At 44.0% G+C, this 25,249-nt stretch overlaps 1 protein-coding gene across 4 annotated transcripts in view; it reads left to right on the top strand.

The window, feature by feature from the left end:
* Positions 1-25,249, top strand: part of TTC7B (tetratricopeptide repeat domain 7B) — a gene marked incomplete at both ends in the record, with an annotated part of 240,931 nt that overhangs the window by 84,755 nt on the left and 130,927 nt on the right. For all 4 annotated transcript variants that reach the window (XM_079699318.1, XM_079699317.1, XM_079699316.1 and 1 more), the window contains one exon: positions 22,171-22,249. In XM_079699318.1, the coding sequence (XP_079555444.1) occupies positions 22,171-22,249 (79 nt within the window). The remainder of the gene's footprint in view (positions 1-22,170; positions 22,250-25,249) is intronic.

The following is a 25,249-nucleotide window of genomic DNA, read 5'->3' as shown; positions in this document are numbered from 1 at the left end:
CAGAATTGGAATTCCCTGAAAGATGAACTGGTACAGGAGATTATTCCAGTTCTTCACCTTGGGTTTGTCCGGGATAGTGATTTTCTATTTTAATGGAGGCAGGAGGGAAGGGAGAGGTTCTTTGTTTATTCATTCACTTATTTGTTCATCCATCAAACATTTATATGCTAGGAGCTAGGGTTGAGACAGCAAATGATCCCAGTGGGTTTTCTAGTCCAACAGGAAAATAAATAACTACAAGTAGGCTTACACCTTAGGAAAGGAAAAGAAGGCAATACTATCTCTTTAAATTTAGCCTTTCACTTTGCAAGTTTTCCCCAAAAGAGATGGTTATATAACAGTTGTGGCTAAAAAATCAAAATTAACTTTATTTTTTTGATATTTCCCAATAACTCTTGATTCGACTGGAGATTGACCCTGGAATTTTCTGCTATAGAGGGTGATATTTGCAGGCCGGCTCTGGACAGGAGTATCATCAGTGAACCTACACAGCAGGAACATAACAGTGTGGTGTGAGGACTACTGCCCAACTCTGTTTAGTTTCAGATGATTTGTTACAACATTCACTTGTTCTGCCAGTGTTTATTCAGCTGCTACTCCTGCCAGATGTTCTCCAGGTGCTGGGGGTGAAATGGTGAGCAGCCAGACGTGCTTCTTGCTTTCAGAGAGAAACCAGGTCCTTATATTCCTGGGTGTATAACTACACCCCGAGATGGTGCTCAGGCGGCAAGGTACCCATTTCTGTGAGAGGCCATTTGACAATGCAGTTGACCTGGAGCTGGTGGTTAGGGGAGGTTTCCCGAGCAAGTGACTGAGCAGAGCCTGAGGATGAATCAGTGAAGAGGAGCTAACTCACAACGGCAAGGTGCAATGGGAAGGGCGCTTGTGTTGGTTAGACCTGAAAGGATCCTAAATAGGCATCAGAGGCATCTGGTCCAACCAACCCATCCTTTTTCTCTGCTTTGTGTTTCTCAGTATTTAACGGGCATCAAATGTACTACAAACAGGGCTTACCAGGGATCTTCTTAGGTTCAGTTAAGCATTCCGACCCACAAGACTTTCACTGGCCACACTTGGCCATCTATGGAGACAGATCTGGAACAGAACCGTAAGTTGCCTGCCAGGCAGTGTCAAGGGTTTCTCTCCTATGTGAACTGTGCCCTTGGCAGTCCATCTGGCCACCCGGGAGCTGTCCTCTTTGCCCCTTCCTCATCAAGTGACAGCTCACGTGCTAGAGAATGAGCTTCACGTGGAGTAGGGATGGGGTCTGCCCTGGCTTAACGTCTCCCCGAGGGATATGCTCCGTTGTAAGTCATCCCATTCAAGGAAGCCCACAGCGGCGTTGTCCCCCTCAGATATTTATAGTTCCTTCCCGTCCAGATGCAAGTTACCAGTCAGAGGTCATTTTTAATATAAGCAATGTTGCCTCGTAACATAATTGACATTCTAGCTTTATTAGGTTTCCAGGGAAACAGAACTAGAAAGTTAACCTAAGGTCAGATTCTCAAGCAGGAGAGGAAAGGAATTTGCTAACCCTTTGCCCACATTGTGTTTTTTTTTTTTCCCTCATCTAATCTGTTTATTGTCTGTCTCCCATCACTGGAATATAAGTTCCAGGAATTTTTATCTGTTTGGTTTGGGGAGGGATCTGTACCTTGAGAGTATCTGGTATACAGTTGTACGTGAATGAATGGGTGAGTGAGTGAATGAACTTCTCACGTTCAGCCGAGACGGCTGTGGCTCACAGATGCCTGACAGTTGTGTGTTTTCTTTAAAATTAGTTCATGCAGCATGTATGTACTGAGAGGTAAGCGTGCAAGCACTGTGCTAGGTGCCGGGACGTAAGGAAGAAACAGACATTCTAGACGGGCCTCATGGAAGTGACCGCTCCTGTTGCTGTTTAGGGGGAGATGTGCCCTGACTGTCCAGCTCTTCCCACAGATGATGTCCTTCTGTTGGAAGAGGGTAAAGGGGGCCAGGTATCAAGTGGTTTCCTTGGCCTCAGTAAGAGAGAATACGTTTTCTGGGAAGGTCCTAGGGACTTCTGCTGTCTGCCTTATCTCTGAGACTGGAGGCTGTTTCCCATAATGGTGGCTTTATTATAAGACACCCCACCCCGAGCAGGCCTGATAGACTCTTTCTTTTCTGAGAAACTCCTAGCTTGGTGGAAAATTGGTGCTTGTGGCCCTCCTTACTTAAGCCTGGCATGTACACATCTGGTTGGGATTCTAGCGTTCCCACAGCAGGAAAGAGAATTATCATTTTCCACGGTTTAGTGTTGAGAACATTTGCTCCCAGAGCCTCCCAGACCCGCATTTTTTTTCAAGTATGTAGCTCTTTGAGTTAAAACCTCACAGGCTGAAGTTGGACACAGAAGCATGAGAGCCCGTTTAAGTATGGCCTTTGTAGGCAGCCCCTCAAGGGCAGGCCATTGAAATGACACACGTGTGTTGGGAAGGAGGAATTCATGTCCCGTCTGGGGAGGAAGGAAGCCAGATTTTACCCTCTCTGAGCCTGTCAGACTGTGGAAAGCTTTCTCCGTAATTTAGTGACGTCTGTGCCACAGAGCCGGTCCAGATGTATCTGCCCGGGAAGCGGGCTGGATGGGCAGGAGGGTGTTGGCAAGGCATGCAGCATTCCTGTTCTTGGCCAGAGCAAAGCTCATCAACCTGTTCTTTCCCTTCCCTGGTTTAGGTGTCAAATGCGTTAATATTTTATATGAGGACAGGGTGCAGGGGGTGGAGGCCCCAGCTCATTTCAAGGGGTATTTCCTACCTATTTCTTTTTAAGTCATCATTTTTCTCTCCATTCTTTTTTATTTTTTGCAGAGGTATTTTTAGTCAGCTCTTAGAGAGAGTTGCGGAGAGGTTGAGTTAAAGCCCAGAAAATGACTGAGACATCTTTGGAAAATTTATGACTTTTCTTAGGAAATGCTAGAACCTTCTATTGAAAGTGAGAGGGGCCATAAATTTTCTTACAAACACCTGCCTTTATATTTGTATAGCAATGTCTGCCATAGATCTGTACACCAATAAGGATATCTACAATATGATTGTATGTTCTCATAGCAAAATCTTGCATTAAATTGTAAGATTTTTAAAAATTAATGACTTGTTTTTTTCAATTGACATTTGGTTTTTCCACCTTCCTCTCTACTTGAGGTTTATTTTTACTTTTTATTCACAGGTGACTTTGGTGGTGATTCTCTAGGCTTGGCACGGACATACTGTACCTTTTTTTTCAGCTAGCTCTTCCTTCTGTATCTTCTCTTTGCTGGCAGGTGCTTGGTTGATGGGTATGGGAGCTAGTTCTCCTTTGAATCTCCCTGGCAAATTAGCATCAGAAGCAGCAATCTCTGCATGTTGGAAACAAGCAGTTAAAATACCAGGAAGAATCTGCTGTTGTGTTTCTTCTGAAGAATACTCAGAAAAACTCATTAGCCAGACTTGGTAAAACCTCTGAATTACAGATTTTTTTAAAGATGCAATTATACTGCTTTCAAGTACGTTTTGAGCTAGTTAAAAAAAAGAAGCTATTGCCTTCTCAATTCCATGTATGTTTATTGAGAGCCTGCTGGGCACCAGTCACTAGGATAAGCTCTGGGACATGAGATGAATAAAAAATGTTCTCTGAGCTCATGGGGAAGACAAGGATGTCAACAAATAATTATAACACCTGGTGAAAAGCACTATAAAGAAAAGATGGGCTGGTGGGGAGAAGGAGAGGGAGGGGAGGAAGGAGGAAGAAGCACTTGCCTGGGTGCCTTCATCAAGTTCATTAGAAGAACTGACATTTGAACTTGGCCTTTGAGGGAGGGGTAAGATTTCCCCATCTCAGGGAGGCCTGGGGGGGCAGGGATGGCAGTCATGGTTGAATGCTAGAGCTACCAGGCCAGATACACTTTATGCACTCTTGGCAGGCAGCACTGTCTGGTGGTTAAAAAGCATTGACTCTGGATCCACCTGCCTGGGTTTGACTCCTCCCCCTTACAAGCGCGGTGACCTTGGCAAGTTACTTAACCTCTCTGTGTTTCACTTTCCTCATTTGTAAACTGGGGATTATAATAGTACCTCCTTCATAGTGTTGTTAGGCAGATTAAGTGCGTTAGTAATTATGGTGTGTTTGGACAGTGTCTGGCACATGGTAAGTTTGATAAATAAATTAATAAAACCCTGCAGAGTGGAGGGTTTGTCAGCTCCCTAGAAGAAAAGGTAAGAATCAGCAGCTGAGAAGTCTGGGAAGATGATAACAGCCGTGGCAGTATAGTTTTGGGATCTTCTCATATCCTGTCATTTAAAAAGACACAGTAACCAGACAGCAAAACCAAAAACCCATGCACAACATTTACAATGAAACTAGATGACAAGGTGTGCTCACGAACACCAAAGTACAAGCTAATGGGGACAGACTACCAGCAGCTAGAGACAAGCATGTTATTTGCATTTGTGTGGGAGAAAGCAGAAGGAAGCAATGGGGGATCCGAGGGGCCTGAGGACAGGAGACCCGAAAATAGCCATCAAGACTACTGGAAAGCTTGTCTGGCCCATTTGAGATTAGCTGCTGAAAATGAGAGGGTTTTGCCAAGTAAGGTCTAAGGGACTGGAGCAGTCTGACCCTTGTGAAGACTTGAAACCAACCCACTAGGGCTTTTTGCTGGGACTGGACCCCACCATGAGGAGAATGCTGAAAGTGGAATGAAAACTGACCAAGTGACACAAGAGACAAAAGAACGATCAGGTAGAGATAAAAGTGAAGGCCGGGGAGGTAGCCAGGAATTATCATAAAACAAGATGCTACTATTATTTTTTAGCGGCTTTATTCAGGTATAATTTATATATCAAAAATTCACCTGTTGTAAATATACAGTTCAATTGTTTTAAATAAACTTACACAAGCATTGCAGTCATTGGCACAATTCAGCTTTAGAACATTCCATCACCCTAGAAGTTCTTCATGCCTATTTGTAATCAGTCCCCACTCCTGCCCCCAGCTCCAGACAACCACTTATCTGCCCTATAGATTTGCCTTTTCCAGAAATGTCACATAAATGGGATCATAGAATATGTAGTCCTTTGTGTCTTGCTTCTTTCTCTTAGGATAATGTGTTTGAGGTTTACCCACGTTGTTGAATATATCAGTAATCACTCCTTTGTATTGCTAAATAGTTTTTCCATTGTTTATCTGTTTACCAATTGATGAACATTTGGATCATTTCCACTTTGGGGCTATTATGAATAATGCTGCTATGATCACTCATGGACATATCTTTCTGTAGACATATGTTTTCATTTTTCTTAGATAGATTCATCAGAGTGGAATTGATGGGTCATAAGTTTATGTTTAACTTTTAAGAAACTGCCAAGCTGTTTTCCTGAGTGACTGTACCATTTTACCTTCCTAGCAGCAGTGTATGAGTTCCAGCTTCTTTCCATTCTCGTCAACATTTAGTGTTGGAGTTTTGAAATTAAAGCCAGTCTGGTGGGTTTGTAGTGGTATCTCGTGATTTTAATTTGCATTTCCCTAATGATTAATGATGTTCAGCTGTTTTGCATATGCCTATTAGCTATTCTTATATCTTCTTTGGTGAAACGCCTTCAAATCTTTTGCCCTGTTTTCAATTGGATTGTCTTCTTATTATCAAGCTGTAAGAGTTCCTTATATATTCTGGATACAAGTCCTTTATCAGATATATAATTTGCAGATATTTTCTGCCAGTCTACGGCAGGTATTCATTTTTTTAAATTATGTCATTCAGAGAGGAAAAGTTAATTTTGATGAAGTCCAACTTAACCAATTTTTCTTTTTATGGATCGTCCTTTTGGTGTCATAGCTAAGAAATTTTGGCCCAATCTAAGACCACAAAGTTTTTCTCCTGTGTTTTATTACAGAAGTTTTATAGTTTTAGCTTTTACATGTAGGTCTCTAATCTATTTTGAGTTAATATTTGTGTATGGTGTGATGTAAGAGTCTAAGTTAATTTTTTTTTTTTTGCATTTAGATATCCAGTTGTCTAAGCACCATTTGTTGAAAAGTCAACTCTTTTCCCATTAAATTGTCTTGACACTTTAGCAAAAGAATTAATTAATTGAGCATAAATATAAAGGTTTATTTCTGGAGTCTCTATTTTGTGTCATTGATTTATATGTCTATTCTTAAGCCAATAGCACACTGTCTTGAATATGTAGCTGTATTGCAAGTTTTGAAATTAGGTAATGTAAGTCCCCTAATTTTGTTCTTTTTCAAAATTATTTTGGCTATTCTCAGTCTTTGATATTTCCATATGAATTTTAGACTCAGCTTGTCAATTTCTACAAAAAAAAAAAAAAAAAAAGAAAAGCCTGCCAGGATTTGGATAGGGATGGCAGTGAATCTCTAGATCAATTTAGGGAGAATTGCCACATTAACAATAGTGAATCTTCCAATCCATTGTCTCTTCTTTTATGTAGATCCTCTTTAATTTCTCTCAAATTTTTTTGCAGTTTTTATTACACAGGTTTTGAATTTTTTGTTAAATTTGTTCCTAAATAGTTTATTCATTTTATGTTATTGTGAATGAAATTGTTTTTTAAATTTTATTTTCAGATTATTCTTTGCTCTTATATATATATATATATATACATATATATATATATATGTATATATATATATATATATATACTATTGATTTTTATATATAGATGCTGTATCTTGCAACCTTACTGAACTTGTTAACTAGTTCTTATAATTTTTAATAGATAGATTACTTAGGATTTTAACATATGGGATCGTGTCATCTGTGAATAAAAACAGTTTTACTTCCTCCTTTCCAAACTGTATGTCTTTTATTTCTACTGTCACCTTATTGCACTGTCCTGAACCTTCAGTACAATGTTGAATAGAAGTGGTGAGAGAAGACCTCTTTATCTTACTCCTGCCCGATCTTAGGGAGAAAGCGTGCAGTCTTTCACCATTAAGTAAGATGTTAGCCATAGGTTTTTCATAGATACCTGTTTGTCTCTAGTAATATTTCTTCACTTAATGTCTGTCTTATCTGATATTAATATAGCCACTCCAGCCATCTTGTGTTTACTGTTTACATAGTGTATCTTTTTCATCCTTTTGCTTTCAACCTATTTGTGTCTTTGAATTAAAGCACCTCTCTTATATATCTCTTGCGGATAACGGATAGTTGGAGCTTGCTTTTTTTTATCCAGTATAAAAAAAATTGCCTTTTGATTGGAATATTTAACTCATTCACATGTAATGTAACTACTGATATGATTAGATCTACATCTGCCATTTTGCTCTTTGTTTTCTGTATGTCTCATGTCCTTTTTATTCTTTGTTCCTCCCTATAGCCCTCTTTTGTGTTAAACATACCTTTCAGCATTACATTTTAATTCCTCTGTTGATTTTTTACCTGTATTTTTTTTTTTTTTTTTTTTTTTTTTTTTGCGGTACGCGGGCCTCTCACTGTTGTGGCCTCTCCCATTGTGGAGCACAGGCTCCGGACGCGCAGGCTCAGCGGCCATGGCTCACGGGCCCAGCAGCTCCGCGGCATGCGGGATCTTCCCAGACCGGGGCACGAACCCGTGTCCCCTGCATCGGCAGGCGGGCTCTCAACCACTGTGCCACCAGGGAAGCCCCTACCTGTATTTTTTGAAAATTTCTATGGTGGTTCCTCTATGAATTATAAAACGTATCTTAAATTATCAATCTATTTCAGTAAAATATGCAGGTTGGCTCTAATATAGCTTTATTTCCTCCCTCCTTTTGCTACTAATGTCTCTATATGTTATAAACACAACAGTGCGATATAATAATTATTTCCTCATACAATCCTATTTTTTAATATAAATTAAAAGAAGAAAAGATTTAAAAATATATTTAAGCAATATTTTATATTTAAACACATATTTACATTTCTAGTACTCTTACTAATTTACTCCTGTGGTTTCAAATTACCCTCTGTTGTCATTTCCTTGTAGTCTGACGGACTTCCTTTAAAATTTTGTATTGGGCATGTCTGCTAGATATGAATTCTCGCACTTTTTGTTTATCTGGGCATGTCTTTATTTTGCCATCATTTTTTTTTTTTCCCCAGTACGCGGGCCTCTCACTGTTGTGGCCTCTCCCATTGCGGAGCACAGGCTCCGGACGCGCAGGCTCAGCGGCCACGGCTCACGGGCCCAGCCACTCCGTGGCATGTGGGATCTTCCCGGACCGGGGCACGAACCCATGTCCCCTGCATCGGCAGGCGGACTCTCAACCACTGCGCCACCAGGGAAGCCCTTGCCATCATTTTTGAGTGACAATTTTATGCCATGCAGAATTCTTGGTGATTGTTTTTTTTCTCTCATCACTTTGAGTATATCTTCCACTATGTTTGATGAGAAGTCACTATTAATCTTAACTGTTGTTCCCCTCTATGTGATTAATTATTTTTCTTTTGCTACTTTCAAGATTTGTTTTTCAGCAGTTTTATCGTTATGTGTCTCTGTTTTTCTTCAGCCTTTTTTTTTTTCTCTGTTCTTTGGATTGGATGATTTTTATTCATTTGTCTTAAGTTCAGTGATTTTTTTTGCTATCTCAAAGCTGCTGTTGAGCCCATTTAGGGAATTTTTCATTTTAGTTATACTTTTTAACTCTAAAATCCCCACTTGGTTAATTTCTATAGTTTCTATTTCTCTATTGAGATTCCCTATTTGCTGACTTGCTATTTTCTTTTAATCTTTAAACATAGTTTTTATTAATTCTTTGATCATACTTATAATAGGTACTTTGAAGTCTTTGGTAAATCCAACACGTAGGCTCACTCAGAGTGAGTTTATATTGACTTTTTTTTTTTTTTAAGTATAGGTCATGCTTCCCTATTTCTTTGATTGTCTCATAACATATAGTACAACCATAAACTAAAAAATGAAAGGAGAATGCTGATAGCATATGCAGAAAATAAGTTTTTTAGCTTTTCAGTAATCATAATGATGGTGATATGATTTGATATTGTGAAATGTTTTTGTGTAACACAAAATAGAGTAGCTTAATAGTCATGGAATGTTCTAATTCTGTTATCCCCCATGTCTTTGAGAACCAGGATTCTTGGTGTGGGAGAAAGGCAAAATAGATTTAAGATAGAAGGAATCAAGGAAAAACTCTGTAGTCCTGAATTTGTTTTTTTCTAATTTAATTTTTTAAAAGTATAGTTGATTTACAATGTTGTGCCCATCTCTGTTGTATAGCAAAGTGACTCAGTTATACGCATATAGGCATTCTTTTTTTAATATTCTTTTCCATTGTGGTTTATCACAGGATATTGAATATAGTTCCTTATGCTGTACTGGAGGACCTTGTTGTTTATCCATCCTATGTATAATAGTTTACATCTGCTAATCCCACACTCCCAGTCCTGTCCTCCCCTATCCCTCTCCCCCATGGCAACCACAAGTCTGTTCTCTGTGTCTGTGAGTCTGTTTCTGTTTTGTAGACAGGTTCATTTGGGCCTTATTTTATTTTATTTTTTTATTGGAGTATAATTGCTTTATAATTGTGCCATATTTTAGATTCCACATATAAGTGATATCATATGGTATATCTTTTTCTGACTTACTTCACTTAGTATCATAATCTCTAGTTGCATCCATGTTACTGCAAATGGCATTATTTCATTCTTTTTTATAGCTGAGTAGTATTCCATTGTATATATATGTACCACATCTTCTTTATCCATCTGTCTATCGATGGACATTTAGGTTTTTTCCATGACTTGGCTATTGTGAAATAGTGCTGCTATGAACATAGGGGTGCATGTATCTTTTTGAATTATAGTTTTGTCCCGGTATATGCTCAGGAGTGGGATTGCTGGATCATATGGTAATTCTATTTTTAGTTTTCTGAGGAACCTCCACCTGTTCTCCATAGTGGCTATACCAACTTACATTCCCACCAACAGTGTAGGAGGGTTCCCTTTTCTCCATACCCTTTCCAGCATTTGTTATTTGTAGTGTAGTCCTCAATTTGAATGACTGAATTGGAAATATCAGTATGAAATCATTAGGTATCTGTGTGTATATGTGTCTCTGTATGTGTATTTGTATGTGCATGTGTGTAGATATACACATATATGTTTGTGTGTGTGTGTGTGTGTGTGTGTGAGAGAGAGAGAGAGAGAGAGAGAGAGAGAGGAGGTCCTTTAAATAAGTCCTTCAGAGAGACAAGGAGAGGAGAGGAGGTTTGGCTCAGTGACTGACCCAGTAACAATGACGGTCCCTAGTGTCTAGGTTGTGATCTTGAAGTATCCTTTTCCAATTTAAAAAACCTCATTCAGTTCTGGGGTAGGAAATAAATAAGACAAACCTGTAAAATCTCTACATATCAGATAGCAAGAGAACTATCAAAGATTTCTAGGGCTATGTTTTCTAACACGGAATTCAGGCCATATATGGGAAAATTTGAATTTCAAGAAGGATAAAAATGGCAATAGTCTCATCAAATATGTTTAAATTCATGAGTTCTAATTCAGTATCTAACAAAGTAGACGGAAAGAAAGAATCAAATGTTTTTCCTCCATTTACTATATGAACTGGAAAACCAAATATTAGATGAAGGGAAACACCTCCCTATAAAATTATTCCAACGAGTACGTGAAAATGCAGTGAGAGAATTAGAATGTCACCATTTTGTAACTCCCAGTGAATTAGCGTATCTAACCATCAAGCATCAAGGGCAGCTAACAGCAAAAAAAGAGCAACAGCTGGACCCGATGTGCCTCCTGATGGAAGAACACACCACCGGCAAAGTCTTGCAAAGGGATTGAACCTGAATGGGTGAAGCCTCAAAATCCAGCTCCCAAACGCAAGAAATACAGGGAAAGGAGGAATATATCAAACTGCATGACTCTGTGGTTTTCCTGTCGAACTGCATGACTGTGTGGTTTTCCAGCCAATGGGAATCTCTACAGGTCAAGCAGTTCAGATTCTTTAACTGACAAATTGTAAGGAAAAGAAAGAGGTAGAAAGGGAACCTGTAGATTAACAGAGATTTTAAAGACTCATCAAGTAAGAAAAAAAAAAAACCGGGCAAGTGCAGGGATGTATACTTGAGTGATTAAGCTGTAAGGAATGGAATGAAGCCATGACTATGAAAGTCAGGGGGGCAGTTACTTTGGTTGGATGGAGAGGCCTGTTAACTGGGATGGGGTGAGTGACAACGATCCTTTTTTTTTTTTTTAAACTTGGGTGATAGTTACAAGTGTTTTTGCCTTGTAGTAATTTCTTAAGCGATATATTTGTTTTATGTGGCTTCCTCTGTCTATATTTTATATAACAAAAAGTTTTAAAAAATAGTTGGGGTGGATAGAAGGACACCGAGCAGGGGCAGGGGAAGGATCCCTGCACTGGGGATCCCAGTCCTGGCTCCGCTGCCCGCTCAGCGCTGTTGGGCGGGCCTCTCCCATTCCCTCTCTGGGACTCAGTTTCCCTCTCTGTCAGTTGAGAGTAACGAGTCCTGTCTGCTCACTAGGTTGGTGGGAGAACCATCTGGAACAATGGGCTGGGGGTGGCGTGGGACAAGCTCATGTCACTTCAGAAGAAGGCAATGATGGAGAACATTTACTGAGCAGTGACTGTGGCCTCATGTGATCCTCACAGCAGCCCTGTGACTAGCAGGTGTGCAGCTGGTCTTACCCTGGAAGACCCCGTCTCTGTCCTGAAGCAGCTGAAAGTCCCTTTCAGGGCTTCCCTGGTGGCGCAGTGGTTGAGAGTCCGCCTGCCGATGTAGGGGACACGGGTTCGTGCCCTGGTCCGGGAAGATCCCACATGATGCAGAGCGGCTGGGCCCGTGAGCCATGCTGCTGAGCCTGCGCGTCTGGAGCCTGTGCTCCACAACGGGAGAGGCCACAACAGTGAGAGGCCCACGTACCGCAAAAAAAAAAAAAAATATATATATATATATATATATATATTTTTTTTTTATTTGGCTGTGCTGTGTCTTAGTTGCAGCTCATGGGCTCCTTAGTTGAGGCTCGCCAGCTCCTCAGTTGCAGCATGCGAACTCCTAGCTGTGTCATGCGTGTGGGATCCATGCACGGGTTCCCTGACCAGGGATCGAACCCAGGCCCCTTGCATTGGGAACGTGGAGTCTCAACCACTGCGCCACCAGGGAAGTTCCCAGCAGCCGAAAGTCTTAGGGAGGCTTTCTTCATGAGAGAGAGGACTCATTTGTAATTATCTTGTCAGGGGTCTATTAGTAAATGTCCGCTCTTCTGGATGGCTTAGAAGGGCTTGAAAACAGCTTATTCTGCTGAGCAAATTAAATATTCTCCCCACAGATCATGTTCGCCCTGCTCATGTGCTTAGCAAAGCTTTTTCTCTATAGATGGTGCAAAGGTACCGTTGAGCTCACCATCTGAGTGATTGGATGTGAATTCTGACTGGGAAGGGCCACTCTGTGAGGCATAGGATGGAAGCCTCTGATGTAGAAGCTTGTCCTAACGAATTGTGGACAGACCCGTTTTTATATTGTCATCCTTTTGTCAATGTTAGTCTCTTTGTCCATCCTGGCCCACTTCAGAGTTCTCTTTCTGCCGTGAAGGTTAGCCCACGCAGCAGAAATGCTCTGCTGTCCCTCTGTGGTCTGCTGCCACTGGCAGGGGCCATGAATCACAGCCCTTCCTCAGAGCCAAGTGTGTCCCGGTAGGAATTTGGCCTGGCCCTCGCTGTTCCCAGCCTTCCTTGCTTCTCTTCTGCCCTGTCGTGCTTTTGCTTTTGTGTCATGGGAGTTAGTCACAGTTTCCAGACTTGTTTGCAGGCTTCTGCATGACAGGGATCATCAACTTTTCTGGGCACTGGAGTCAGACTGGGCCTGGGTTCAAATACCAGCTCTTCTTTCTGTGGGCTGTGTGATGATCACGGACACGTTACATAATCTCTCTGAGCCTTTGTTTCTTCGTGTATAAAACTACAGAAGATGCTAAACAAATACTTGTCCGTTGAGAAAAAAATGTTGACCATAGTATATGATGGAAACCAGTTCTGATGTTGCAGTGTTTTCTGCTAAACCAGAGGTACACGAACGTACCAGTGTCTGTCTTTGGCTTTTACCCGATAACAGTTTACGTGTGGAACGGAGGACCAGATGGGGGGTGGTGCGAGGGTTAGGGGAGGGTGGGGAATGGGAGGATTACGTGATTTTGAGCGCTGGGCCAGCGGCTTTACAGGCGTCATCTTATCCAGGCCTCAGGAGCAGGTATTAGTCCCATTTTACAGATGGGGAGGCAGGTACAGCAAGGTGAAGCCTGTTTGCCGGGCTCTTACCCCTCCCGTGGAGGCCCAGCGTCTGGTACTGTTTCCCTTCGCCTTGTTTCCAGATGTCTCACATTCCAGTCTCTGTTCTTCGTCTCATGATCACTCTCAACCTTTGCCCTTTCCTTCTTTTCTATCCCCAACTTACTAGTCTTTCCCAGCCTGACTCACAAGAACCTGTGAGGATTCCAAGCTTCACCATGATGCCTCAAACTGGGCAATACTGCTTTGTTTTCCCCGAGAAAAATCCCAGAGGCTTTTATGTGCCTGCTTCGTGGCCCAGCTCCTCCTTTCCCCTCCGAGGGTGCCTGGTCTGGTTTTGAATGGGACCCTCGGGCTGACCTGGCCTGAGCGCCGCCTTCAGAGTTGCTGCCACTCCCCGTCCCCGCTCAGCTCTCCTCACCCCCATCTCTTGCCTGCTTGGCTCCTGAAGGCGTTTGGACCCGTGACTCCTGGACATTTAAAGTCCTATATATATATATATTTTTTAATTTTATTATTTTATTTTTGGCTGCGTTGGGTCTTCGTTGCTGCGTGCAGGCTTTCTCTAGTTGTGGCGATTGGGGACTACTCTTCATCGTGGTGCGCGGGCTTCTCGTTGCGGTGGCTTCTCTTGTTGTGGAGCACAGGCTCTAGGCACACGGGCTTCAGTAGTTGTGGCACACGGGCTCAGTAGTTGTGGCTCGCGGGCTCTAGAGCGCAGGCTCAGTAGTTGCGGAGCACGGGCTTAGCTGCTCCGCGGCATGTGGGATCTTCCTGGCTTGAACCCGCATCCCCTGCATTGGCAGGCGGATTCTTAAGCACTGCGCCACCAGGGAAATCCCTAAAGTCCTATATATATTATTTTTAAACTGAGTCCCTTGGATTTTTTCTCACTTGCCATAGCTTTTGAAATATCGTCCCCAGAGGTTGTTTTGGAAATGCAGTTCTGTTTCCTGCTATTGAAATGGAAGTGAACACTGCCCTCTTATCCTTGTATTGAGCCTTCAGCTTAAGTACTGTGGTCCATCTGGAAGGACTGGGCCCCCCCCACTTGATGTCCTCTCTGCCTTTCCCCCCTCCACAGCCCAAGTGACTGGATGAACGGGATGGTCAAAAGTCCTTCTAACTATGTGACCCTCCTGCTTAGAATTCATGAATGTTTGAAGCCATATTGTTAGCAGACCAGTTCTACCTCCTAGATTGTTTTCCTTCTGCTTTATTACTGACATTTTAGATGAGTATTAGATTGGCCTGGTGCGTATCAGAGTCCCACATAATAAGCTATGTCCCTTCTTGGAGTCAGGCCATGGAGCCCTGGCCTCTCTTGCACTCCTCATGCTACATGCGTGTGTGTCTTCCACCTCGGTCTGGTCTCGAGCAAACACTTCCCTCTGGAAGTGAATGATGTTGGTGCTGAGCTTTTCTCTTGTCAGCTTTGTATCAGGCTCTCCTAGAACTTTAGTGGCTAAACCGCCTGGACCACTAGTTTGAGCCACTAAACTACCTCTAGTGGCTCAGCCACCCAAGCTCACGTTTTTGAGTTTGGACTGGCCCCTGTTGATTGATTCAGAGCAACCTCAAATTGATTCAGAGCCAACCTGTATTAACTGAGCCAGAACAAGGACTCAACTGCTAACAGCCTTGGTTTCTCTGCCTCATCTGTGTTGTTGGGCACTGACCCTCACCCAGTGGCCTTTGGTGGAGACTCTCTGCCCTTCCCCATGGACACCAGCACCCCTAGGCGATGTCGCCATCCTTTCCTGTGAGAGTGACCACAGGGCCCCAGGAGAGAGCTTTTCACTCTTCCACCTGACATCAGTCGTGTCTTTTGTCGTCGTGAGCATGGTAGGCTTTCAGTAAAGAGCAGAGTGAATGAATGAATCAAACTGGGGAATATCTTTTTTTTTTCTTCAAAATTAAATGACTCCAAAGAAGTAAAACAGACTTTCATGTCTGTGCATTGACTGGAAGGTAGATTCCAGAATTCCAAACCTGTTTTGATCAATGGCAGAGTTTTGAGGCTAATAGTGATAATCATGGTGAATGCTTAAAAAGCACTTACTCCGTGTATGAACTCATTTAATTCCTACAGCCAGTCTATGAGGTGGGTACATTTGTTCTCACCATTTTACAGATGAGGAAACCGAGGCAAGCACTTGCCCAAGGTCACCAACTAGTTAAGTGGAAAAGCTTGGGTCTGAGCCCGGACTGACTCCAGAGTCCGTGTTCTATTTTGCCTAAGTTTGAGGACATAGATTAGATGAGTACATGGGTTTCCAGGTGGATGCTCTGAAGAGCGAGCCTCGTATGTTAGACGCGCTCTGGTTTGTTTGTTTAAAGTGCTGTCAGGTTGAGGAGTCCAGCTCTGCGTTAGGTGCTGTGAGGCCTCTCGGGTCAAGTTGAGCCTCGTTACGATCCAGGTCTGGGGGAGGAAGCACGTTCGTTGGCTGGCCCAGCACCGCATCCCCGGGGTCCTCTCCTCGTGCGCAGTGGACACTCGCTGTGTATTGTCTGAGTGAGGATTGATATCCTTTGACTCATTTCCAAAGGTTGAAAGGAAGGAGGATGGGAGAGGAGCAGGCCTTTCTGTATCCCGTGTTTCCCCAGAGCCTCGGGGTCGGGATGAGGGGAGAGAATGGGTAGGAGGGTGCGTAGTCCTTCCGTCTGAGCCCCTACGGCAGTTTGTCCGGCTGTCATACATCACAGGCAGGACAGTTTGTCTGGCTGTCGCATGTCACAGGCGTGAGCAGGCCGGGCCCCCCAGGGCTCCCTGTGCCTCGTCCACCTGTGTCTCTGCTGCCGGGACCCAGCTGCTCCCTGTGCTGTGGCTGCCTGGCCAGCTGACTAGGATGCCTGGTTTGCTCTGCTTTTGTCACGAGGAAGCCCTCTTTGCCAGGGTGGTCAAAAAAATGTTGTTAAGCCTAGTATGACTCTCATTAGGTTTGAAATGAGACTTACGGAAGCTTCGCCCGCTTGCTCAGGTCCCGGCGTGCACGGATGTCACACCCTCCATTGCTATATCCAGGTTGCAGCTGGCTCGCTCCAGTGATCAGAGAGAGTCCTTTGCTAATGAGGCCAAGGTTGTGAGTTTGATCCCTGGCCCTTGACTACAGCAAGCCATCTGTCTTCACAAATGCATGTCACTGGATCGGAGGCAAAGAGTGTGCACAGAGGGAGAAGCTGGAATCCATTCTGGGAAAAACAGCTCCCTGACAGCCGGCCAGAAGTGGCCTTCCGTACCTTGAAGGATGTCTTTTTCTTCTCCCACTTTCCGGATCTGGAGCTCAGGTTTCGATTCCAGACTCTTTCCACATAGATGATACTAAGGGTTGTATAAATGAAGGGGAAGCAATTCCCAAGCCTGAGAACGAAGAGAAATTGACCTAGGGATACATGGTACATTTGTGTTTTTCTAGGGTTGGAAGTGCTGACAGTGTCCAGACACTGACAGGGTGGATCTCCTGGTGTGAGAAGGATCTCTTCCGTTGTCCTCTCTGTGATCACAAACATGCTTTTCATCCAGGAGATGGGGAAGGGGATTTCAGAATGTAAGATTGCCCTCACCCCACAGAAAGCTTGCTGAGGGTCACTGGGTACCTGGTTGGCTCTGTGAGGCAGTTGGGACAAGAAGAGGTGAGTACAAGAGGGCCTGTGCTCTCAAGATGACTGCAGACATAAACACAAAGGAAAAGGAAAAGCACAGGTTGGACTTGGACTTGGACTTCCCTGGTGGAGCAGTGGTTGAGAATCCGCCTGCCAGTGCAGGGGACACAGGTTCGAGCCCTGGTCCGGGAAGATGCCACATGCCGCAGAGCAACTAAGCCCGTGCGCCACGACTACTGAGCCCGCGCTCTAGAGCCCGCGAGCCATGACTACTGAGCCAGCGTGCCACAACTACTGAGCCCACGTGCCACAGCTACTGAAGCCCGTGCACCTAGAGCCCACGCTCCACAACAAGAGAAGCCACCGCACCGCAACGAAGAGTAGCCCCCTCCTGCCCCAACTAGAGAAAGCCCACGTGCAGCAACGAAGACCCAACACAGCCAAAAATAAATTAAAAAAAAAAAAGTGTACAAACTTGTTGGCAACACCAGGAGGCAGTGTCGTATCTTCCTGGGGAAGCTCAGAAAAGGTTCTCAAAGGTGCCCTTTGACCTGGGCCTTGAAGGGTGATTAGGGCTCTTTAAAGAGAGAGAGGAGCATGTGGAAAGGCACCTGGGCAGCAAGGTTTCCCTGAACTGTCTGAAAGGTTTTTTCAAAAGTCTCGAAATCCTCATTATCCACACAACCCTCTAGAAGCTGGCAGGCTGGGCATGCCTGGGTACGTTGCTTGCTACAGGCATGTCCCTGCTCCCCCAGGCACCCATGCTGCGAACACGACTGAGGATGTATGAGACGTATTCGGTTTAAAGGGAGCTTGCTGTGCTGCCTGCCAGTCCATGTGCAGTGAGAACGAAGGGGGTAAGAAACAGGTAGAAAATGCATCCCCTCGGGGTCGCGGTTCACTCAGCTCATGGTGGTTCTGAATTTCATTCATTCAACACATATTTATTGAGCACTTTCTGGATGCCAGCTCTGTTTGAGGGGCTTGGGATATGGCAGTGAGTGAGCAAAACAAAGATCTTGGTCCTCAAGGCGCTTATGTTCTGATGGGGGATGTGAAGCCATCCAAGCTTCCTGGTACTGTGCCGTATCCTCAGGGGTGAGCCTGGAACCCGATATGTAACAGTGCTCAGTAATTATTGAAATAACCTACTGCTTAAGAGATTCAGAAGCGCCAGTTGGTAAGAAAGAACATGGAAAAAGCCAAACGATTTCTTAGCTCTAAGAGATCTACTGTGTTGACTTGTTCTAACATTGATCTTTAGTTATAAAGTTCTCCACCACAGAGAAGGAGAAAAAATACTGAACCTACGCTGGCAGTGGTACCTTTCCCTTGTTACCCAGGAATTTGACATCCAGTATTTTATTCACATCAGAACTTTGAGTTTGCAATGACAATGACAGTTGAGATTGAATTTGAGTGCATTGGTGGCCTGGGCCAAACTCTGAGGTTAGAAGAGAATTTGGAAAGACAGGTTAAGGGAAGAATTGTATTTTCCCACCCTGCTCCCAAGAAGTGAACATAAAAATTGTAAAAAAATATATTGAGCTTGCAGTTGAAATAACTGCCCATCACAAGGTGAAATAGTTCTCCGGTCTCCGAGTTTCTCCCAGCCTTGGTTTTCCTTTTGGATTTGGATTTTGGAACTCTGTCTTCCTTCCTGTATACGTTTCCCCCTTGGTTCGATTGTAGATTTGTACGTCAAAATGTACATTTCAGAGACCAGCCTTCAGAAGTGCTGCTTTCAGGGCCCAAAGAGGGAGGCCGAGTGCTGGCCAGTCAGTGCCCTCCCTGGGTGTCCTCAGGAAGTCATGCTTCTGCACTGACCTAAGGGCCAGCGCACGAGACCTGGAAGGAGGAGGCTCAGGGGGAGGAGGATGAAACCTGATGGAAAAGGGAGGAGAGAAGAAAAGAAGGAAGTAGGTCAAGGGAGCTTTAGAACGTGTCCCTGTGAACCGTGGATGGGCTTTCCTTTGCCTGGGTTTGCACAAGAGCAAGGCTGAGGACGCTGGCCTCAGCTCTCCCTGCTGGGCTGGGGACTGTCGGTGATGTTGGCAGGTTTTGCCTGCCTGTCGGGCTGAACAGCCAGCTGGTGCTCAAGGGACTTGCAGGCCCTTTCTCCGTGGTAAGAGCTTAGCTGTTGGGAACCGTTCCACGTGGAGAGAAGCGCACCCAGCTCAGGAAGCGAGGCGCAGGAGGTGGACCCCAAGTTCTGACAGCTTGCCAGTGCCTGCTGCTCGAATGCTGGCCAGAACCTTCCTTTTAAGAATAGTTTACCATAATGGATTTTGACATCATTGCACTCTCTCAGTCAAGGGTGTTGAAATGGAACAAATGACCTCATGTCGAGCGTCTGTGGAAACCCTCAAAACCGGGGAAATTCCTTGTCTCTCTTCTCCTCATTTTGGAGTGGAGTTTTTAAGCAGCGGTTCATTCCAGATAGTTCATGGGTCTCCACATTTTAAGAATAAACTAAGAGTTTAGAGACATGAAAACAATCATGTGGCTTTTGTTTATTTCCCTCAAATTGGGGTATTTCATAGCCTTTAGAATGTAATTCTTGCAAGTTAATTCCTTTTTTTGTTCCTTTCTATCATGATTATCCATCTAGCTTAAAAAAATTTTTTTTCTGCTGTCATGGCAACAGTGGAAGTGATTGCTTGAATAAAATTATGTGACTAAAAACATGTATGAATGGTACAAGAGTTGCTGAGAATTGTGTCTTTGGGTTTAGGATATTTATTTCCTTTTCTGATATTTAAGCTGGGTGATCTCTCCCCTCCAGTCCCCCCCGCTCCTGCCCCGTGGGTGGACAGGCGGCCTCATGGTTGCCCTGACGGTGGTGCCGTTTGACCAGCACAGCCGGAGGCCTTCTGAGACATTCTGCGGTTACTGCAGATCCGCCGTTTACAAGCCGGATTCCTCCCAGCTTCAGGAAGAATTTGATTCTGAATCCTAAGCTCTTCCCAGAAGTAAACTGGAAGCAGTTTGAGAAAAACTTGAATTTGCCTCAAAGGCAGTGTCAATGCGTCAGGCATACGCCCTCAGCTGCTACTGGTTTGGCCTCCTGTGCGGCGTCCTCTCGGTCACGGGGACTTCCTGAAGTCGCCACCAGAGGGCGTCGGTCCTGCACGGGAGAAACCACACCTCGGCCTCAGAGGAGAATTGAATTTCTCTACCCGTCGGTTCTCATTTAGGGCAGCTGAGGCCTCACCCTTGGACACCAGGCTGCTTCACCTGGGCCAGCAGATTTTCTTTCCAGTTTTGAACCAGTTCCTAGGAGAATCTCATTAGCTGGGAGCACTGGAACGCATCCGATTTGTATTATGTATATATCTTAATTTTCATATTAATGATGTAAAACGTAGACCTTTCTCGTATGCATATTTTGTTCTTTCTTCTAGAGCTGCACTTCAGTTTGAGGGCTCACATTTCTTTTGTCAGGAAGGTGAGAGGTTGGGTAGGAAGGTCCCAGCTTGCCCTCTCACTGGGTGTGGAGGTCTGAGCAAGCCGTTTCTCTTCTGTGTCCTAGTGGACTAGGTTGTGTCAGATCACTTATAGCCAGACAATTCTGTGCTTCCGTAACTGGATAGGTATCTCACTCTGCAAAGAGGGCCTGGGAGACATTCCAAATGGCCAATTCCCATCTTATAGCCTCCCCTGACTTATAACATATAGACTTGATACTGCCTACTCAAGGCCTAATTTCCACCCTGCTAAAACAGCCCTTTAAACCTGGGTCTCCAACTATATTGTCCCAGTCCCACCTTATTTCACACAGTTCAAAACGCCATTCTTCTTGTACATAGTAGGAGCTTAATCTGCGATTCTGGAATAAAATGAGACTGCTCTGCCCTGCCCATCCCTTTTGTCAGCTGTAGCTGTTTTCTCCCCACCATATTACTTAATAGAACCGAGCTTCAGTCCAAAGCAAATGTACTCTGGTGCCTGTGAACACAGATCCCATAAAATCAAATGAAGGGGAAAGCAGCAGCGTAGATTGCATGTCCCAGGGCCTGTTACCTAATTTTTATTCACGTCTCTTTTAGTGCTGCCTGGACTGCCAAGCGCAAGCCTCTCTTTTTACGCCACCGTAAAGCTTCTGATCTGGTATCATCTGATATGTGTGGGTGAGAGGAATATGGGAGTATTGATGTATCTGTGCCAATAAACCATCACCTTCAAGTTCTGGGGCTGTTCTTGTGAATCAGCGTCCTGGGATGTCACGTTAGGTATAAGACACGAATTAATAGCCCTTGTGAGTGCTCGTAGCATACAGAACCCACCTTCAGTTTGATTTAATCCCTTTGTGTGATTTAAAATGTCATCCAAGAAGAGAGCTGAATACCTAAAGCATCTGCCACAGACTGCAGAGGCTGGCTGACAGGTCCGCACCGGCTGACCCGCTCTGTGGCTTTTTTGGAAAGCTGAGATGTGTTCTAACGAGCAGGTTATAAATATCACGGGGTTCTGTCGTAGGAGGTGGCGGTGCTCGATGTAAAGGGACCTGCTGGGAAACGCTCCCAGCTGAATGGGTCAGGCACAGCCTTCAGAGGGGGCAGACAGCAAGTGGGGTCTGGGCATAGGGACCGGGATTTACTAACGAATTACTATCCCTTCACGAAACGTGTCACCCTGCACGTCTCTGTGGGGTGTGTGGGCACCAAAATGAGGTATGCTGGCCCCAGTCAGGTGGCGCCAGCCTCCAGCCAGCGCTCACTAGCTGTGGGAGGGGCTGTGACCCTCTGCCTCGCTGGGGGCAGGAGGGGCCGATGGGTTTACTGGGCAGTGATGTATGTTCCCGAAGACGCGGAGTGGTTGCTTGGTGGAGCCCCTCATGTTTCATACCTTTTCTCTTTGTCTTGCCTATAAAGGTTGCAGGTCACAAGAAGCCTTTCCCACATTGCACACAGTGCCTTGTCGATACTCCTGTACCCCTTGGCCACCCACCTTGCGGTGAAAAGATAGAGTTTTCAGCACCACTCAGCAGAGCAGGAAAACTCCTCAGCCACTGTGAGGTGGAAGATAGACTCTGGAAAGATATCTTGCCTTTTTTTTTTTTTAACCTCGGATCTGATCTTCCGACATTTATTTTCTTGAGAAAATTGAATTGTGGAAGTTCAAAAGACCATTGATCCTAGGTCAGACTTTTCAGAGTTGAACCAAGATGGACAGGCATGTGCAGAGCGATTGCTTACAGTCTCGCCAACAGCTTTTATGTAGGCAAAATGCATTGAAATATGTGTATAAAATATTTAACATTAATACACGCCAGACGGAAACCCTGTCAAACTCTGTGTGCACACAGGAACTTGACGAGAGGAGTCGGGAGATTTAGAGAGATCCTCAGAGCCGTGGAAACGAGAACAACCCAGAACCTGCGGATGGTAAGTGTAACTAATGACTTGGCTGAGGCCCGAGGCACTTCAAGTGCCGCTCTCTCTTTCATACGTGTATCATAAATTATATATTATATATCATAACATACTATGTAATATAGACATTATACATTATAAATTATATCTCAGTGAAGCATATGTATATACATATATATATGTATATATATACACATCATACATTCACCCAAAGTCATTGGATTTTAGTAGTCACAGAATTGTTCAGCCATCACTAATATTTAATTTCAGAACATTCTCATCACTCCCCAAAAATCTCCATGCCCGTGACTAGTCAATCCCCATTCTTCCCTTTCCCCAGCTTCTGGCAGCCACTAATTTACTTCCTGTTTCTATGGTCTGCCTATTCTGGACATTTCATATAAATGGAATTATACAGTGTGTGGTCTTTTTTGTGACTGGCTTCCTTTACTTAGCATAATGTTTTCAAGGTTCATTCACGTTATACCATGTATCCGTCTTTCATTCCTTTTCGTTGCAGAATGATATTCCATCGTATGGATAGGCCACATTTTTGTTTATTCAGTCATCAGTCAATAGACATTTTTTTGTTTCCACTTTTCAGCTATTATGAATCATGCTGCTACAAACATTCTCATGCAAGTTTTTATGTGTATATATGGGTTCATTTTTCTTGAGTATATACCTAGGCGTGGAATTGCTAGATCGTATGGTAACTCTACATTTAACATTTGGAGGAATTGCCAAACTATGTGTCAAATCAGTTGCACCATTTTACATTCTCATCAAAAATTATGAGGGTTCCAGTTTTTCCACATCCTCAACAACACGTGTTTATTATCTTTTTTTTTAGTTCTAGCCATCCTAGTGGGTGTGAAGTGCTGTCTCATTGTGGTTTTGATTTACATTCCCTGATGGCTAATGCTGTTGAGCATCTTTTCAGTTGCTTCTCGGTAATGCTCTCTCTTGAAACATAAAAAATGCATCCTGTATAGCAGTTAGAAGGTATACCCTCCTGATGCCAGTGTGGTGAAGGGTTAGTTGTATGCTGATGATTCATACCAAAACCCAGACAGAACAAAGCAGATTAGATCCTGAGGAGAACCTAGCTGTTTGACTAACTATATTGACCATAAAACCCAGAAATAGAAAAGCTAGTTAAATAAACTGGTTGATCAGCAGCTTGGCTGTCCTGTTGACTTGAGTTCTCTCTCTTTCCTTTTAAACCTTTCACCTTCCTGTCTGGGAGGCTCATTAATTATACCTCCACAACTTACCCTTCAGAGCCAGAGTCATCGAGTGTTTGGATGAAGGCCTGGTACTCATGGAAGCTAAGAAGTGCCCCAGGCCCCAGCCGATGTGGCAGCCCCACTAAGACTGCAGTGTCCTTGGTCTCGTCATCCACGCTGTTGTCCTCCCATTATCATGAGTCCTTTAAATGCTGTGGGAGAGTGTTCAGTTGGGCAAGGCTAAGAGATTCCTATCGTGGGAAATGAGGCTGTATCTTCATGCTAAGGATGTGGACATACAACTCACTGGCCCAGATGGCTAAGCCATAGGCTTTCCTAGAATTATGGGAGGTAAGACAAGACGGGCGACTTCACACACACACCCCACCAAGAACTCACTTGGTCTTCGATATCTACTTATGTATTGATATGATTTATGGGTGCCCTCAGAAGTTCAAACAAAACATTTTGATCTTCACAGTTCTTTAAGGGAAAAAACCCTGCAAAAATATGGATAAAAATTGTTGCCATCTATCTTTTCTCTCAAACTGACCTACTCCCAACAGTCCATAAAACTTCTGAACTGGTCAGCATGAATAGCTTCTTCTAACATTTGGAAACACAATGAAAGTAACTGGTTATATTGGCAAGTGTTCTTATAATTGTCTTAAAAGCACATTTAAAATGCCAATCTTTTGGGCTTCCCTGGTGACTCAGGGGTTAAGAATCTGCCTGCCAATGCAGGGGCACGGGTTCAAGCCCTGGTCCGGGAAGATCCCACATGCCGCGGAGCATCTAAGCCCGTGCACCACAATTACCAAGCCTGCACTCCAGAGCCCGCAAGCCACAACTACTGAAGCCCGCGTGCCTAGAGCCTGTGCACTGCAACAAGAGAAGCCACCGCAATGGGAAGCCCACGCACCGCAACAAAGAGTAGCCCCCGCTTGCTACAACAAGAGAGAGCCCGTGAACAGCAACGAAGACCCAACGGAGCCATAAATAAATAAATAAATAAATAAATAAATAAATAAATAATAAAAATAAATAAAATGCCAATCTTTCAAAATTGCTTATAGACTCTCAAAAAATATATATTTCGTTAAGGAAATAAAGGGTTTTTCCTCGTTAAAAGGTTGAGTGCGTGCACTGCACTGTGAGAATCTGCCTGCTGCTTATTCCAATGTTATTTTTCAAAATTAAAGAATATCTTCCACTATCGTCTAAGGTTTATGATTTTCAAATCAATGTGTTTTAACTTATAAAAATCCTGTGAGGTAGGATTCTGACTAGAGATGTTAGGAAGGAAGACAGTTTTTTCTTCTTTTTTTTTTTTTTTTCTTTTTTCTGAGAAGCCCAGTGAAGAGAATTCTAAAGAAAGCCTGTGTAGATAAAGCTGCCCCTGGGCACTTGCAGCTGTTAACTGACTGGTTAGTGTTAATGTAAGGGGGAGTCACTTCCCACTCAATGTCACACTTGAGTTGCAAGTACGCCTTCGGTCTTGGTTGATGGTTCTCAAATGACCTAATTTAAACTGTTTCTAATCCCTTGAGTGCTTAACGAAAGGTGTGCATCAGAACCATCTGAGGAACTTTGAGCAAACACACATCCCTGTACCTGACCTCAGAAATGCCAACTGAGGGCTTCCCTGGTGGCGCAGTGGTTAAGAATCCGCCTGCTAGGGGCTTCCCTGGTGGCGCAGTGGTTGAGAATCTGCCTGCCAATGCAGGGGACACGGGTTCGAGCCCTGGTCTGGGAGGATCCCACATGCCGCGGAGCAACTAGG

This window comes from Hyperoodon ampullatus (assembly GCF_949752795.1).
Source record: "Hyperoodon ampullatus genome assembly, chromosome: 3".
Lineage (NCBI taxonomy): Eukaryota > Metazoa > Chordata > Mammalia > Artiodactyla > Ziphiidae > Hyperoodon > Hyperoodon ampullatus.
The sequence above is the reverse complement of the archived record's forward strand: the minus strand, read 5'-3'. Positions and strand labels throughout refer to the sequence as shown.